This window comes from Somniosus microcephalus, chromosome 1 (genome assembly GCF_052327205.1).
Source record: "Somniosus microcephalus isolate GS21.2 chromosome 1, FLI_Smic_1.0, whole genome shotgun sequence".
Taxonomy (NCBI): domain Eukaryota; kingdom Metazoa; phylum Chordata; class Chondrichthyes; order Squaliformes; family Somniosidae; genus Somniosus; species Somniosus microcephalus.
Window position 1 is genome coordinate 39,890,638 of NC_140987.1, and position 19,046 is coordinate 39,909,683.

The following is a 19,046-nucleotide window of genomic DNA, read 5'->3' on the forward strand; positions in this document are numbered from 1 at the left end:
TGCGCAGAGTTTTGTGCAATGTTGGAGGTGGACTCCTCCACGCTCCTTACCATTGCCAACAGGCTCTTGGGTGCCCTTGCCATTGCACCTATCATCTCGGTGTGCATGCCTGTTAGAACGGATTCTTTTACCCTCAGTCTGGTTCAGCAAACACTGAGTCGAATACAACTGGATGAATTCAAACGATTTATTATCCATGGAGTCTTACTCTGAAATGTCGGCACCGACTCCTGCAAGAGTCTGACGAACCCAACAGAGCAAGCAAATTGCCATACAGTGTGCTACATTATTATACTTGCATTTGAGAAGACATTAACACATCGTACATTCTGAGCCAATCCTGAGCTGTGCACGTATACATTTAATTTGATTTCCTGGCCTGGCAGTTTGAAATAAAGAAGTCACATTTAACTGAATGGGTTACAGTTAAGTAAATATCCTGGTAATGTGCTCATGATCACCTAAACATTATGGTAATGTGTTTGCAATCATGGTAATGCGTTTTCTGATCGCCTATTGTCTGTATAACTTCTGCACACTGACTTATATTGTTTCTAACAGCAAGGTGTGACATTTGTGGGCGCCAGCCATATTAGCAGCCAAAGATCAGTTTAGCCTTTTTATTTTACTTCTTGCTGCCTTCGCAGTTTCTTGTTTCTATTTCCTTGACCTTGGTATTCTCATGCCCACCACCCTTCTTCTAAATGCCTCCCCATCGAGGTCCTCATCTGAGTTCTGTGCAGCAGAGCTCGCCCTCCGGGGAGCTGGCCCCTGAGCTACCCTTTCCCCCTGGCATTGCTGCAGCCCACTCGTCCCCGGTGCCTCACCCTGTGCAGATCCCACCACTATACTAGCCTGTAAAGAATGCGTAGTGCCAGTATCTGAGCTGGTGTCTACAGGTGAGACATGATGACACGGTGTGTTTTTCCTCCTCCTTTTCACCCACCTCGCTCTCTACGGTGCCCTCAGGGACATGCTGCTCCAGTGCTTGCTGATTATCTGAAAGCAGAAAGGCACAAGAGTTGGGTTAAGGTGAGGGGAGGGGGACAGGAAGGGAGAAATGCATGCATATAGCATGATTAGCTGGAAAGTGCGAAAGGCTTGTGGAGTGAGGGGGAAGTGGGATGTGAGAAGAATGAGTAGGGATGGATGAACATACTGTTGTTGTCTCCAAGGGGGTCAACATCGCCGGTGGCCACGGCACCGGCCACCTGGCACCCAATAATCTCCAGCACTCGATTCTGTGGTTGGGTGTCAGCTTGTCCCCCGCCTGTGCACTCCTGCTCCCTCCTGTTGTGAGCCACCTTGGTCTGCAAGAGAAAGGAAAGTGTGTGAGTGAGTGTGGAGCAATGTGTTTGGGTGATGTGCCTGCCATAGTTGAATAGCTGTCATTGTGTGTGAGATGTGGGTGTAAGTGTTGGTGGGTGAGTGCTGGGGGTGTGGTGCTTTGGGCAGTGTGTGCAGACTGTGGTTCAGACAGTGGTATGTAGCATTTGTTGAGGCATTGACTCACCAAGTGAGGTGGTCAAATTTCCTCCTGCACTGTGCGTGGGTCCTGGGGACCACAGTGCTGCCCGAGACCTGATGGGCAACCTCCCTCTACATGGCACGGAATACTTGCGGCAAAGGCCTCCTGCCACTTGCCGGGTAGAGCACCGCCCTCCGTCTCTCCACAGCTGTTAAGTCTGTGTGTTATAGTGAGAATTACTACACAGACCACAAGAGTAAATTTTAACAGGTCTTTACTAGTCGAAGGTCAGGGCTGAACTGCCCAATAAGTCATTACACAGCACTTATATACCGGTGTGGTCACCACCGGTATTACAGTATACAGCAGCCAAGATAAAGTAGTGCAACTCTTAAAATAGTTCTCTTAAAGGTGGAACGGTTACATACACCACAATCCTCCCTTTTTAGCTTAACAGTATATATTCCCCATTAAACATAACATAATAACATATATACACAACTTCATGTAAAAACAGTTCACAGATTCAGTCTCTGAGGAGGCCTCCTGACTCGGTCCGGATAACGCCTCGGTGGTGTAGTAGTTTTCGGTGGTGTAGTAGGTTCTTTTGGCAAGGTCGATTCGGCTTGAATGCCAGTGTCGGGTTCATCTGGTTCCAGTATCACCGGATCGGAGGTAGATACTATGGGTATCTCCACTTCATCATTAGGCATATAGAGTTGTGGTGTAGGTTGTCCCTTTTCGGATGACTCTATGATCTGGTCAGCATGGCGCCTTATTATGCTTTCACCAATGTCCACGGTATACATCAGCGGTCCTAGTCGTGTGCAAATAGTTCCAGGCTGCCATTTCTCGGTACGGTAGTCTCGGGCCAAAACTTGTTGACCTATCTGGAAGGTTCTAGTTGGCCTTTCATTCATGCCCTGAAATTGCCGGTTCTCTACGTCCCTTCTGATGTTTGGCTTGATCAAATCCAGCCGGCATCTTAGTCTTCTATTGAAAAACATCATGGCGGGAGTTTGGTTTGTAACCACATGTGTTGCATTCCTGTACGCAAACAAGAAGTTATCTACCTTATGTTGTAGATTTATGTCTTCATTACCCATGGCCTTTATGGCCTTCTTGAAGGTCTGGACAAACCTTTCAGCTAATCCATTGGTGGCGGGATGGTATGGGGCGGACGTGTACTGCTTAACCCCATTGTTTTTTAAGAACTTCCTGAATTCTTCGGACACAAATTGCGGTCCATTATCAGAACAGATCTGTTCCGGCAGCCCATTCCTGGCAAATATGGTCCTTAATACTGTGATGGTTTTTTCCGTGGTGGTGGAGGACATCTTTATTACCTCCGGCCACTTGGAGTGTGCATCCACCGCGATTAAGAACATTGAGTCCATAAATGGACCAGCAAAGTCGATATGTACCCTTTGCCATGGAGATGAGGGCCACTCCCATGGATGTAGAGGGGCTTGTGGTGGGGCGTTTTGGACCTTCTGGCATCCTAGACAGCTCTTGGTCATTTCTTCGATGTCTCCATCGATACCTGGCCACCACACAAACGCTCTGGCTAGGTTCTTCATTTTCACTCCACCCAGATGCCCCTCGTGAAGCTCCTTTAGCACTTTATGCTGGAGTTTGGGTGGAATCACCACTCTGGATCCACACTTCAAGGTTCCTCGGCACACTGACAGCTGTTCTCTTCTTTGCGAGAATGCTGGCAACAGTGGTTCGCCATGTGCTGGCCATCCCTTCACCGTTAAATCGTAGACTCGTGAGAGAGTCAGGTCATTTCTCGTTTCCTTTTCAATGGTATAATTTGTTACTGGTAGACATTCCACTATGGTTGAGTGGAACATCTCCACTGGGTCCACTGTAGGCGCCTCTTCTACCGTTGGCAACGGTAGGCGCGATAAACCGTCAGCATTCCCATGCTGTTTTGATCCTTTGTATTCTATGTCATATTGGTGTGCCCCTAGGAAAAGGGACCACCTCTGTAGCCTTTGCGCTGTCATAATGGGAACGCCCTTTTTAGGGTTGAATATGGATACCAACGGCTGGTGGTCTGTCAGCAGTATAAACTTCTGGCCCTGCAGGTAATGATTAAACTTCTTTACTCCCCACACCAGGCTGAGAGCCTCCCTATCTATCTGAGCATAGTTGCGCTCAGCGGAGGTCAATGATCTGGATGCAAATGCGACTGGCCTTTCCAAGCCATTTGGCAACTTGTGTGAGAGTACTGCTCCAATACCATAAGGAGAAGCATCACAAGCTAAACGAATAGGTAGCGTTGGGTTGAAATGAGCCAACACTTCCTCTGAGGTGATCAATGCCTTGCTTTTGCGAAAGGCCTTCTTACAGTCCTCGCTCCACTTCCATGGTACTTCTTTCTGCAAAAGAGCATTCAGCGGGTGCAGCACCGTGGATAGATTTGGCAGAAACTTATGGTAATAGTTAATCAACCCTAGGAACGACCTCAACTGGGATACATTTTCCGGAGCGGGAGCCTTCACAACAGCTTCGATCTTGTCAGGTGACTTGTGCAGCCCCTCCTGGTCAATGACATGACCACAGTACGAGATCCGTTTCTGAAAGAACTCACATTTCTGGCGATTAACTCGAAGTCCATATTCCTTCAATCTGGTGAGCACCAGTTTCAAATTTGCAAGGTGTTCCTCATCGTCATCTCCTGTAATCAGGATATCGTCCAAGTAACATTGAGTGTTTGGAATTCCCTGTAATACCTGCTCCATGGCCCTCTGCCAAATTGCTGGAGCCGAAGCCACTCCAAAAACCAGTCTATTATATCGATACAAGCCTCTGTGCGTGTTGATTGTGAGATACTGGCGCGACTCTTCCTCAACTTCCATCTGTAAGTGCGCTTGTGCCAGGTCTATCTTGGTGAAGTGTTTCCCGCCAGACAATGAAGCTAAGATATCCTCAATCCGCGGAAGCGGATATTGCACCGTGTGAAGCACCGGATTAACTGTGATCTTGAAGTCTCCACAGATGCGGACCTTCCCCGGTTCCCCTGGCTTGTTACTCGATGAACGCTTCATGACGGGAACAATGGGCGTGGCCCACTCACTCCAGTCCACCTTAGACAGTACTCCTGAACGTTCTAGCCCTTCCAGCTCAGCTTCCACAGCAGGTCGTATCGCATAAGGTACTGGTCTGGCTTTGAAAAATTTTGGGTTTGCATGTTCTGCAATCTTGATTTTTGCCTTAATTCCTCTCAGTGTTCCCAGTCCCTGTTGGAACACCTCTTTAGCCTCATCCAATATTCTGGACAATCGTTCAGGTTTGACATCTTTTTTTCCGGAATCTACCGTTATTGCTTTTAGGGAGTGCCAGTCCATATTTATTTTCCTGATCCACTCCCGTCCCAGAAGTGGTGGACCTCCCTCAGGTAGTACATATAAGTCCATTCCTTGGTGTTCTTTGCCCTTGTGTATCACCTTGACTTTTATCTTTCCGATGGGGTATACTCTTTGCCCCGTGTATGTCTGCAATACTATCTCCGTATCCCGTAGGGGAATATGTGTGAATAACCTTTTGTAATCTTGCTTATTCATGACCGTCAACGCCGATCCGGTGTCCAATTCCATCTTCACTTGGACTCCTGCTATCTGCAGTGTGACCCAGATAGTTTGTAGGTCAGCTTCCTTACTCACATTGTGAATTCTCAGACTACCCAGTTCCTTGCTGTTGGAGTCTGAATCCGAATTCTGTTCATCCGAACTCTTCTCAGCCACCTTATGTACCTTTCTGCACTTTTCCTGCGGTGACTTTTTGTTGCTGGTCTTCTTTCCTGACCGGCATACTTTAGCTATGTGACCAAGCTTGCCACATTTTCTACATTCCTGGTTTTTAAACCAGCATTGGTTCTGATCGTGTGTTGTCTTTCCACAATGATAACATTTCGTTGTACCCAAAGCCATTTGATCTACGCTGAGTACCGCTGCCTTCAGCTGCATTTCCGCAGTGCCTCTCGCTGCGGCTTCGTGCGATGCTGCAATAGTGACAGCCTTATCAAGTGTAAGATCATTCTCTTCAAGCAGCCGCTTTTGTGTTCCTTCCTTCGACAATCCACACACGAATTTGTCTCTCAGTGCCTCTGTCAGTCTTTCCCCAAACTGACAGTATTTCGCTAGCTTACGCAGTTCAATTAAATACTCCGCGTTGCTTTCCTCTTTCAGTTGCGTTCTCGCATAAAATTTAAATCGTTCCGCTAACATCAGCGGTGTGGGGTTCAAATGATTTCTCAGGACAGCAACAATATTAGCGAAAGCCTGATCCGCCAGTTTAGCTGGTGATAGAAGATGCTTCAATAGCCCGTATGTCTTCGCACCCATTGAGTTTAATAAGGTTAGTGCTTTATCTTCATCGGATATTTTATTTGCCTTACAATAAATCTCTATGCGTTCTACATACGTGGCCCAATCTTCAACATCGGGATCGAAATCGTTGATGTTACCACGCTTAGGCATCCTCGCAATCTTCTTGAGAAACAAAAAGAAATTTTTCTTTAATTTTTTTTTTAAATGGCGGTTTCCCGCGCTTGTCTTCTTCCCCCGCCTACGAAAATGGCGGCTTCCCGCGTTTGCCTTTCTCCCCCGCTGGCTGTAATGGCGATTGCCGTATTGCTGCGTTCGCCCTCCCCAGCGGTTCTCAAATCGTACCTCCCAGCCCCTCTTGCAGTCCGGTCCTTTCCCCCCGGCTGCGGCTGAGTTCTCCGCGGTTTTTTTTTTTAAATTTTATTTTATCCCGCGCCTCACGGCCTCGGTAGCTGCCCGGCCTTTTTCCCCGGTCGCGGTCGAGCTCTCTCTCGATGCTGTTGCGTCTCCCAGCCCGCTTGCAGCCCGGTCTTTTACACCGGCTGCGTTTGCATTCACCGCGGCTCCCGTGCCTTACGCTGCCCCAGTCTCAGCGCCTCTGGCCCCGACTTCTGTCCGGCTTTTTTCCCTGGCCGTGGTCGAGTTCTCCGCCCTTATATCCTCCGTTTTTCCCTCCCCTACTTCACAGCCAACGTGGCCGACTTGCTGCTTGTCGCTGATCAGCTTACCCACCACCGTGATAGAAGGGATGATCACTGCCTGTTGCTGATGGAAGGCTTCATGTCAGAATTCTTCCTTTGCTCTTCAAACCCGCGTCTTTTCTCAGCAGGATGATGAGGGCGGATGCCTCCTCTCAACGCCCGTTAAACTGCCTTGGATGTATCTCTGCCGCAGGGTAAGATCGTACTCATCGCCACTGTTAAGTCTGTGTGTTATTGTGAGAATTACTACACAGACCACAAGAGTAAATTTTAACAGGTCTTTACTAGTCGAAGGTCAGGGCTGAACTGCCCAATAAATCATTACACAGCACTTATATACCGGTGTGGTCACCACCGGTATTACAGTATACAGCAGCCAAGATAAAGTAGTGCAACTCTTAAAATAGTTCTCTTAAAGGTGGAACGGTTACATACACCACAACAGCGGACACCAACTCCTCCAATACTTGGTCCGAAAATCTGCGGGCTCTCTCCCTGGAGCGTGGATCTGCCATGAGTACAGCTGGTTGAGTTGTCCGGCCCCTTGGGCTTGGCCTGCTCCTGCTCGCTGACACAGGTTCATAGGCAGCAATGCTGAGAATGAGGTTCTGCAGCATCAATGAACCTCCCCTTTAAGAACTGGAAAGAGCCTGTGGCAATGATGACTAGCAATGAGGCTGCACCTGATATTGGTCAGCGCTTTGAGTCTAACGCCACTGAGCTAGGTCATTTGCGCTTGATTTAATGCTCCCATCCTTTCTTTGAGTGATGACAATGAATCTTGCCTGCAGCGAGATTCATTAGCGCCTGGTGCTAAATCTCAAACTTTTCCAAAGTTAGCGCCCACTCCTGGGCTATAATGAATTTCTCGCCTAAAATGTTTGTTTTTAACCAAATGAAATTCCATTTGTTTTACCTTACCTGTTGGAGAAAGGTCTTGGGTATCTGTAACTGGAGATCCCGCTGCGATTCTCGGATTCAAAAATCATGCCTTTCTCTTTTTTTTTCCTTCAGAACAAAGTTTCACTGCATTTTGATAGACTATTCCTGAATTCTCAAAAAGTCTCTGTAGTGTATGTAACTGTTCTACCTTTAAGAGAACTATTGTATGTAACCGTCCCCCTTTAAGAGAACTATTTTAGGTGTGGCACTATTTGATCTTGGCTGCTGTGTACTGTAATACCGACGGTGACCACACCGGTATATAAGTGCTGTGTCAGGATTTATTGGGCAGATTCGCCCTGACCTTCGAATAGTAAAGTCCTGTTAAAGTTACTCTTGTAGTCTGTGTATTAATTCATCATAATACCCACAGACTTTACAGTGGCGACGAGTTCGATCTTACCCTACGGCAACAATACTTCCGAAGCAGTTAACGAGCGTCGAGAAGAGGCACCCGCCCTCGTCGTTCTGCTGAGAGAAAACTCGAGTCTGCAGAGCAAGGAAGAAGGAAGAATTCAGACACGAAGCCTTCCATCAGCAACAGGCACTGATTGTCCCTTCTGCCACGATGGTGAGTGAGCCGATCAGCACGAGAAGCAAGTCGGCCACGGTGACTGTGAGTAAAGGGCAAATAAAAAAATAAACGGAGGATAAGGGCGGTGAACTCGACCACGGTCGGGGGAAAGGAGCCGGACAGAAGTCGGGCCCAGAGGCGCTGAGACTGGGGCAGCGTGGAGCATGGAAGCCACGGTACAAGCGGGCTGGGAGACGCAACGGCATCGTGAGACAGCTAGACCGCGACCGGCGAAAAAGGCCGGGCAGCTACCGAGGCCACGAGGCACTGCGACCGGGATCGTAAGGCGCGGGAAGATATAAAAATAAATAAACCGCGGTGAACTCAGCCGCAGCCGGGGAGGGAAGCACCGGACTGCGAGAGGGCTGGGAGGCGCGATTGGAGTGAAAATGGCCGGGCAGCGACCGAGGCCACGAAGCGCTGCGACCGGGATCGTAAGGCGCGGGAAGATATAAAAATAAATAAATCGCGGGGAACTCAGCCGCAGCCGGGGAGGAAAGCACCGGACTGCGAGAGGGCTGGGAGGCGCGATTGGAAGCCGCTGAGGGAGAGACAGAGCCCGAGCGAGGGAGACTGAGCGAGATCCAGCCCGCGGCTGGAACTGTTCGCCATCAACGGGTTGTCCCCAGCGCCAGTTGCCCTGCCGAGAAAAGGGAACAAAGAACGCACTGAAGCCGACGCGCAGGCTGCGAACCCCGAAAGCCAGCGGTCGTCGCCCGAGGGAAAAAGCTTACCCTCCCGCCAGGAGAAGACAAGCGCGGGAAACCGCCATTTTGCCAGTAGGCGGGGAAGAAGACAAGCGCGGGAAACCGCCATTTTGCCAGTAGGCGGGGAAGAAGACAAGCGCGGGAAACCGGCATTTTGGGAAAAAAAAGTTAACGAACAAATTCGTCGTTGTTTCGCAGAAAGATAGTGAGAGATAGTGAAGATGCCTAAGCATGGTAACATCAACAACTTCGATTCCGAGGTGGAAGATTGGGCCACGTACGTAGAACGTATTGAGATATATTGTGAGGCCAATAAAATAGCAGATGATGATAAAGCTCTCACCTTATTAAACGCAATGGGTGCCAAGACATACGGGCTATTGAAGCATCTTCTATCACCAGCTAAACCGGCGGATCAGACTTTCGCTAATATTGTTACTGCCCTGAAGGATCATTTGAACCCCACACCACTGATGTTGGCGGAACGATTCAAATTCTATGCGAGAACACAACGGAAAGAGGAAAGCAACGCGAAATACTTGGTCGAACTGCGTAGACTAGCGAAATACTGCCAGTTTGGGGAAAATCTGACAGAGGCATTGAGAGACAAGTTCGTGTGCGTGTTGTCGAAGGAAGGAACACAAAAGCGTCTGCTCGAAGAAAACGATCTTACACTTGATAGGGCTGTCCTTATTGCAGCATCGCATGAAGCCGCAGCGAGAGGCACAGCGGAAATGCAGCTGAAGGCAGCGGTACTCAGTGTGGATCAAATTACTTCGGGTACATCGAAATGTTATCGTTGTGGGAAGACAACACACGACCAGAACCAATGCTGGTTTAAAAACCAGGAATGTAGAAAATGTGGCAAGCTTGGTCACATAGCTAAGGTATGCCGGTCAGGGAAGAAGACCAACAACAACAAAAAAGTCACCGCAGGAAAAGTACAACAAGGTACACAAGGTGGCTGAGAAGAGTTCAAATGAACAGAATTCGGATTCAAACCCAAACGGCCAGGAACTGGGTAGTCTGAGAATTCACAATGTGAGTAAAGAAACTGACCTACAAACTATATGGGTCATGCTAAAAATAGCCGGAGTCCGAGTGAAAATGGAATTGGACACAGGATCAGCCCTATCAGTCATAAATCGAAAGGATTACAACCGGCTATTCTCACATATACCCTTGAGAGACACTAAGTTTGTATTGCAGACATATACGGGGCATAAAGTATACCCCATGGGAAAGATAAGAGTCAAGGTGAGAGACAGGGGCAAAGAACACCCAGGAATGGATTTATATGTACTACCTGAGGGAGGACCACCACTTCTAGGACGGGAGTGGATCAAGAAAATAAACATGGAATGGCACTACCTAAAAGCAATAACGAGTGAGGACTCGGTGCAGCCAATCAGCTCAGACTCTGAAACGGATGACGATAAGACCAGCCCAAGTACGAAAGACAAGTCTAAAATGGACTTGCTGACTAAGGTTGGAAAAACGAAGGCGTGCATAAATGCTTATGCTCCAGAGGAGAACAAAGTTGCAGAACAGAATTCCACTGAACAACAACAACATAGTTTGACAGCAAATTCTGAGTCTGTCCAGGTTACAGACATATACATTACTGAGGAACACCGAGCTCGAACTCAACTCCATTGCAAATTACGACAGCAATTAGAACAATTGAGTTGCCGTCTCGAGCAAGAGATGAAAGCAATGCAAAAGTTCTTGGACACCGAATGGGAGAATCTGGAAAGACAACAGAAGCAGCTGAGGGAGAAAAGGGAGCAGGAGCACACAAACCGTCTGCGCGAGGAGGCCAAACGAATCAAAGCTGATTCGGGTTCTGAAGGTGCGTGCTCTAATCTGGTGGAACATGATGTTCAGCAACTGAAGGCGCTTGTTAGCAGGTTGCAGGCAGAAAAGGCTGAGTTGGTCGACATGACTTCCGAGCTCCTACTGAAGTTGGGTGCAGCATCACCGGACGATTCAATTGTGGAAATTCGAATGGTGGAGGCTGCGGATGATGGCGAAGTAGAAACAGCAAAGGAGCCCCAGGGCAAGGTTATAAACAGCCCTGCAGCTAATGGGAAACGGATGATGGCAGAAGAATTAACAGTCAGCCAACTCCTTCATATGCTGAGGGACAAGACTCTAAAATGGAAAAAACTGGAACACGAGCCTCAATCTTCAAAGAAAAGGGGTTCGGAGCTCTCAAAAGTTATTGAAATAGCTGAGGTGGCAACACAGACTGAGAAGACTGCAGCAGAGCAGCCCTTGGATGCCAAAAGTACGCTGACTCGCGTCAATGTAGAACAACGGAATGCTGAAACAGCTACTTCAGTAGAAGGATTGAATAGTCCGATCAATCAATCTCCGAATGTAGTTGAAGTATTGAAATCACAAATGAGGTCATTAGTAAAAGACTTGCAGGAAGCCCAGGAAAAGCGGGATGAAGCTGAACGCATGAAGAAGTCTCTTCAGGAAAGATGTCTGGATTTGGAACAAAAGTTGGCTAACGTCCAGCTGGGTAAGGAAGAAATAGAAGACCCTCTCGCTAGTCTAGCTCAGGACGACACCGAATATTACCATGACCTGTTGAGCGACACTGAATATTACGATGACCTGGTCTGCCCAGCTTGTGCTGAAAACTCCCAAAGTGCCGAAACCATGATGAATCACCTAAAGTCTAAGGAACATCGGGAGATGGTGGCGCTACTACGGGAAAAGGAGGATGAGAGGGAGGAACTGTGCATGCAGCTGGCAGCTGACAGTGGAGCCCAGAGAGTCTCCAGGAAGCAGAAAAGGAAAAGACGAAGCAGAAGACGATGACCATCTGAACCATTATCAGCTCTACCAGATCACGCACGTGGTCCCTCCGAACGGAGCCAAATCAGTTGGGAAGTAGAGAAACTTCCCAAGGCAATCTAGCTGTTTGTAAAAGTCAACAATGCTGGTTCAGAAGTGACGGAAGTTCAAGCTGTTAAGTTAGGGAAGGACTATTGGATGAGTCACTCCAACAACGTGAACCGACTACACCACAAGGAACTGCTACACCACGGAGGCGTTGTCCGGACCGAGTCAAGAAGCACAGGAGACGCCTCCACAGAGACTGAATCTGTGAACTGTTTCCCGCAGAGACTGAATCTGTGAACTGTTTTCCACAGAGACTAAATCTGTGAACTGTTTTCCGCAGAGACTATATCTGTGAACTGTTTTTACATGAAGTGAATATATGTTATGTTTAATGGGGAATAAGTATGTTGTAAGCTAAAAAGGGAGGATTGTAGTGTATGTAACTGTTCTACCTTTAAGAGAACTATTGTATGTAACCGTCCCCCTTTAAGAGAACTATTTTAGGTGTGGCACTATTTGATCTTGGCTGCTGTATACTGTAATACCGACGGTGACCACACCGGTATCTAAGTGCTGTGTCAGGATTTATTGGGCAGATTCGCCCTGACCTTCGAATAGTAAAGTCCTGTTAAAGTTACTCTTGTAGTCTGTGTATTAATTCGTCATAATACCCACAGACTTTACAGTCTCTGCTCAGATTGCCAGACTATATTTAAATCAAAAAAGTCAGGGCCAGTTTTCCTGGCCTGTGTCCTCGGGGAATGTCTGTTTTTTAGGCATAAAGTTGGGGGCCTCAAGAAGCTGGTGGTGGGCCTCAGATCAATGGTCTGAGGGGACCCAGCAGCAAGACGAGGAAGACCCTAAGGGGGCAGATAAGAAAGATTTTCGACTGACCCAGTACTGTTTCCAGTGGCAGAAGGGTTGGTAACCGGAGGACATCGATTTAAGGTCATTGGCAAAAAAAACAGAGATGTCGTGAGGGAAAGAAAAATTTACCCAACGAGTTGTTGTGATCTGGAATGCGCTGCCTGAAAGGGCGGTGGAAGCAGATTCAATAGTAACTTTCAAAAGTGAATTGGATAAATACTCGAAGGGAAACAATTTGCAGGGCTATGGGGAAAGAGCAGGGGAGCGGGACTAACTGGAGAGCTCTTACAGAGAGTTGGCACAGGCGTGATGTGCCAAATGGCTGCCTTCTGTGCTGTGCCAGGCTATGATTCTATGACCCTCCAGATCACCAGGCTGCTGGGCTCCAGTCACCGCTGCATGTTAATGGTCCAGTACAACAAATTCAGAGGCTGCTTGGCCTGTGGGGGTGCCGTGCACGTTGGCTGCTCTACGCCCGTCTGGTGCTGGGGCAGAGGGGAGCCAGGAATATCAACCCCAGTATTTATAACATCTGGCAATAGATGACGACTTCCCCCTGTTATTCTTGACCAGATCCGATAAATGATTCCTTCTTTGCAATAAAAGATAATTCGCCTTCATTACAAAGAAGAGACTTGGGGGGGGGTGGTTGGGTGGGGGGGCGGAGGGGGCGGATTTAAACAACCAAAAATAATGTGGCATTTTAAAATTAACCGAAAACAGATTTTGCAGTGAGATGCACCAAAATGTAGAAAGCGAGTGAATGCAGAATCACCATGGCAACAACCAGTACTTTATTCTGTCTTCCTCTGACATTGTAATCGAAATTGAAATAGTTGGCAGTGCACAAAGGCTGCTGTGATATTTATAAAGATATTTGAGAAACAAAGAGTACATCTGGGTGAGAAAACCTTCATTGGTGTTTCAGTGGGACAAAGCGCTATCAGTGGCACCAGGCGTATCAATGAAATACTGGAAGAAGCTGATGCAGAGGTAAGGTCTTTTTATAATGGCGTCAAACACCGCGTTACACAACCAATTGTCTCACACGTCTGTTCCCTCGATATCCTGGCCAACATTCCTCCCGCATTCAAAAAACAAGAATAGGTTGATGATTCCGCTCATTTTTGTGGGGCACTGCCGGCTTGCTAATGTTTGCTAATGTGACAACAGTCACTGTACGTCACAAGCAATCCGTTGTGGGAAGCGCTCGATGGGCCTGTGGCAAACGCCCACCGCCCAGCGGTCTGCCAGTCCCGCACGGACCTTTGAATGGGCCGTCCACAAAAGAAAACTAGGGGGAAAATTGGCCTGTGACGTGGCCCTATTCCTATGAAACCTTTTGATGTGATCAGGCACCATATAAATGCAAGTGTTCCTATCATCAACTTACATTTATAGAACCAAAAGCAAGTAAATTGTTCACTGTGTGTAATGAATGCTCTTCACCCTGTGACGCTCTTGCTGTTTAAAGATGAAATGTACAGTGCAAGTGTGAGAATTTTTTTATAAGAACATAAGAAATAGGAACAGGAATAGGCCACTCGGCCCCTCGAGCCTGCTCCGCCATTCAATAAGATCATGGCTGATCTTGGGCTCAAAGCCACTTCCCAGCCCGCTCCCCATAACCCTTCACTCCCTTATCTTGCAAAAATCTGTCTACCTCCACTTTAAATGTATTTAATGACCCAGCCTCCATGGCTCTCTGGGACAGAGAATTCCACAGATTTACAACCCTCTGAGAGAAGAAATTCCTCCTCATCTCAGTTCTTAAAGGGCGACCCTTTATTCTGAGACTGTGCCCCCGGGTTCTAGATTTCCCCATGAGGGGAAACATCCTTTCTGCATCTACCCTGTCGAGCTCCCTCAGTATCATAAATGTTTCAGTAAGATCACCTCTGATTCTTCTAAATTCCAATGAGTATAGGCCCAGCCTGCTCAACCTTTAAGTCAAACGCCTCATCTCTGGAATTAACCTAGTGAATCGTCTCTGAACTGCCTCCCCTGCAAATATATACTTCCTTAAATAAGGAGACCCAAACTGTACGCAGTACTCAAGGTGTGGTCTCGCCAATACCTTGTACAGTTGTAGCAGGACTTCCCTGCTTTTATACTCCAACCCCTTTGAAATAAAGGCCAACATTCTATTTACAGGTAAACACATTCTCAAATCCACTTACACAGAATGCATTATTGACCTGCAGCTCCAGAACTTTGTTGCAATGTTGGCATGCAATCAACGATCAATATTTGAAATGCCTGTTGTTTGGTTTGAGCCTTTGCTGATTTATAATCCATTTAAGTGTTGTCTTTAAGTTAGCCAACCAGCTCTTTCTTTCACTAAGCCACCACCAATAAGGTGAGAATAATGGGAGCCAAATTAACAAAACATATAAAATCCTTTTATAAATAAGAAAGGAAAGAAGGAATTTGCATCTAATCATATCCTTAGGATGTTCCAAAGTGCTTTACAACCATGAAATTTTGAAATGCAATCATTTTTGTTATGTAGCCACAAACATGGCAGCCATATTGTGCACAGCAAGGTCCCACAAACAACAAGTTAAATGAATGATCAAATAAAGTATTTTTGAACATGAAAAATAAATTAAACTAGATTCTCTCACAACCACAATGTTTATATCAAGAGACTACAAATTGCTAAAATATTCAGTAGGGTTTAGAAGATGGAAAAGAATGAAAGGGAAGATCTTATAATGGGTGCAAGAAGGAGGGGAACATAGCTTTGATTTCTCCCATTCCATTGAGTTTCTGATTTCTGCTCCGGAGAGGGGGTAGGTACGTTCCTCAGGGGAGGGTAGCACAATTTTAAGTGGTATTCTTCAACGGCAGAATTAGCCGTGCCTTTTGGTTAGGTTGCCAATCCTGCCCACTTGGCCACAGAAGTCACATTTCCCGGAAGGACCAGGTTAGGGCAGAAAATGCGTGGCACAGAGGGAAATGTATCCTCAGAGATAAAAAGAGCCAAAAATGCACCTGTAAAATGTGATTAGTCCATCAGAGTAATCATAACAGGAACACATTTAGTTACATGAAGCAGCCAGTGTGTTACTGTTTCCTCAGGAGAGCCGATCAGCTGATCCAGGAAGGGAATGATGAAGTCATCCCATACTGCATTGCTACCGGGGATGTGAAGAAACTGGTGACCTTTTTCACCTCTCGAGGCCAGCTGAAAGAAGCACTGCTAGTTGCTCAGGTAACTTAGAATTACCAATTGCTTGTCTTGTTATGTATGAGGGTTAATCCCACCATCTCAGCAGGGAAGCCACGTTCAAAGGGATCAGGGCTATAGCACTGCAACCCTGAGTCTCTGATCCTCACTCCCCATTAGTGCTGCTCCTTGCTGGGGTCACAGAATTAGCCCTATGAAGTCAAAGTTCCTTATTTTTTAAGTTTGATTAAATGATTCTGGATACAGGAAACTTTGTAATATCCGGCACCGACGGGACCGAGCTGTTGCCGTCCCATCAAAACTGCCGGACAAACCAGCGCTAATGTTAAAACATACGGAAGCTTTTGAACTCCATATCTAGCAACAAACCCTGTTGCTTACAGCTTCTAAACAGTCGGTCATAGCTTTGCAAGCGTCTCTGTAGCTATGCAGCAGCATTAGCTAGACTTTGCAGAGCCTGACTAGTGAAAAAAAAGCAACGAAAAGAAAAAAAACTTACTGAACCGACTCCTGAATTTTGCCGGTGGCTCGAGCATTCCGGACAGTTAACCTCCGGATAAACCAAAGTTTCCTGTAGTTCCTGAATATTCTTCATAATCATATTTAATACTGTCATATCAAAATATATACAAGATAGCATCACTGAAATGGCTCAAGTTAACACTTTTGTGTTCGGAGCAAGGTTAAAGTAAAGATCATAAGATTAGAACTTACATAGTTTTATCAGATTCACTTGAATAAGACATCTTCTACATTCTTCAAACACTCTGGGGGGAAATTTTCGGGGGGTCAGTGGGCGCATTTGGTGGTGGATCGGGAGGGAAACTTTTGTTGACAGCGGGCAGAGAACCCGCTGTCAACCCGCTGCCACGCAACTTTCTCAGATGTTGGGTCTGTCAACGCTGAACAGACCTGACACGCAGTGGCGGGGGAGGCAATTTAAGTCATTATGACCTTGTTAAGAGCCACTTAAAAAGTATTTTTGAGCTCACCTTTAAATTTTACAAGGTCGCCCACGGGTTCCACGCTGCTCGGGGATCACGTCCGGTAAGCAGGTCGTGAGTTGTGTTACCATGAAATCATACTCTTTACTTGACAGCTGCAAATGTGCTATAAAAGCTCCCATCTCACAGCTGTTCACTTTACAAGCTCAGAAGCTGTTGCTTACTTCATTTGAAAGACAGATTGAGCTTTATGCAGGTTGCAAGTGTTTGGAGTAAACTCTCTCCAGTGTCACCTCATTGGAACAATCTCTCTCACCATTGACAGATCGCTTCTGTCATCTCAACTTCACCTGCCATCTATTACATCAGCATCAGTGCCCTTGAAACTATCTCACCTTGGTCCTCAGAATCCCACCACGATCAGCCCCAACACCAGCAGCACCAGGCACACCAGCATCACCAACAACAACACCAACCTTCTCTGCAATCAACTGATGCTGCACACGACACAGGGCATCAGCACCCGACCACATTGCTGCCCAGGACGCCAGGGATGGCCTCACCATAGCCAAATTTACTTCACTTGATGCTGTACACCCTGGCTGCCACATGCTGTGCCAGGTTGGCACCACCCCACACCAACACCAACACCATAAAGCTTCCTACGATGCCCAAGCCATTCCTTTCACACTCATCACCATTGTGGGGGGGTACCATTATGTCTCACCATTCACTGCAACTCACTAAACCACTTCCAAAGATGCACACAAATCTGTCCAAAAACGCAAAGTGTTGAAAATAAAAGTTTCAATGTTTGACAGCACATTAACAGAAACTTCACATGAACATTGACTAAAACACGCAAGTGCCTACCCTTGTATGTTGTTAGTTAGTAAGATTGGACTAGGATGAGGGTGAGTGTGAGGGGTGGCTAGTGAGATGGGGAAGTGATAATGTAGATAGAGAGGGATGGGTGGAGGTGCAAGGTAAGTTGGTATGAATAATGATGTGCAGGAGTAGGGTAGGGAAGGGAGAGTGATGGGGATGTGATGAGTGGCACAGCAGGATGAGGTTGAGTGTGGCTTTGCAGTAGCATTTTGTGATCTACTGAGATCATTGAAAGGTTTTTGCCACTGCAGCCTGGTCCTCCTGACCACACCCTTGCTTGTGACCTCCGGTGCAGTGTGCAACCAGGCTGCGTTGATCTCCTGGGGAGGTCTCTTCCGCCCGTGGGAAGGGAAGAGGACCTCCCTGCGTGCTGCGGCTCCCTCCATAATATGGAAGGAGTCATGGGAGAGCCTGGGTGCAGCCGTGAACTTCTGTGCAGTGTTTGTCAGTATTTGTAGCACCTCAATGCTGTAGAACACTGACCACACAACTGTCAAAATCAATTTGCGCATGGTCCCTTTAAGGAAACCGGCTGATGATGCGTCATCAAGTGACGTCATCAGACCCGCTTCCTTCATTTGGCTGGCAAACACGCTGGGCGGGCTTAACAAGCCCAGTCTACGTAAAATTACTTTGAACATCAGGCTGGAGCCAACAGCGGGGTCGCACCCCGCCACCGACCCTGGCCGCATAGGACCCGCCTAGGTAGGGGAAATCACAGCCTCTGTGTTATTCTTTATGATATTATTCTTTATGATACATATTTTATTGGCTCCTCCCTCTGGTTGTCTAGGCCCTAAACTCTGGAATTCCCTCCCTAAACCTCTCCACCTCTCTACCTCTCTTTCCTCCTTTAAGACACACCTTAAAACCGACCTCTTTGACCAAGCTTTTGGTCATCAGCCCTAATTTTTCCTTATGTGACTCGGTGTCAAGTTTTTGTCTTTTAACACTCCCGTGAGTACTCCTTGGGACTTTTTACTACAACGTGCTTTTGTTGTTGTCTTCTCTCTTCAAGGTGTTGATTCATGCTGGGATACAGTTCCATTGATCCCCTAACTGGTAGTCTCAGTCAGAGAGGCCACTGGATGGCTGGTGTGGGAAATGGAAATAAATCCATACCAGTGCAGTAGGGGCTGTTCTTCTGAGGTTGAGGTTGAAGTTTAGGCACATTGCTTGGGCAGAGCAGAGGGAGCTTTACTCTGCATTGATCTGTGTTGATGTCTGATGTATGTAGGCTATCCGCCATCTCGCACCAGTTGGCATTATTTATGTATAAACAAGTGTCTGCAGTCTATCTGACTATCAGAAGCATCACAGCATAGACCAATCCTGCCATCGCCTGATATCCACCCACATATATGGGTAAATTCACCAATCCCGCAGTCCCAGTACAGAGTGGTGGTCAAAGGGATCTACAAAACTACAGTACTGATTCTCCAAGCCAAGCTTGAATGGAATATGGCTCCCTGCTGGAGCAGAGCCTGATGAATTTGCCCTGTACTGATCAGGAGCAGAAACCTTGGTTAATTTGGTTCTCCTTCCCCAACCCAGGGGTATTGAGGCCAGTTA

The 19,046-nt window shown here is 47.2% G+C and overlaps 1 protein-coding gene across 3 annotated transcripts in view; it reads left to right on the forward strand.

The window, feature by feature from the left end:
- Positions 1-19,046, forward strand: part of wdr17 (WD repeat domain 17) — a 242,168-nt gene that overhangs the window by 150,977 nt on the left and 72,145 nt on the right. For all 3 annotated transcript variants that reach the window (XM_085977976.1, XM_085977929.1, XM_085977981.1), the window contains 2 exons: positions 13,378-13,442; positions 15,534-15,666. In XM_085977976.1, the coding sequence (XP_085834102.1) occupies positions 13,378-13,442; positions 15,534-15,666 (198 nt within the window). The remainder of the gene's footprint in view (positions 1-13,377; positions 13,443-15,533; positions 15,667-19,046) is intronic.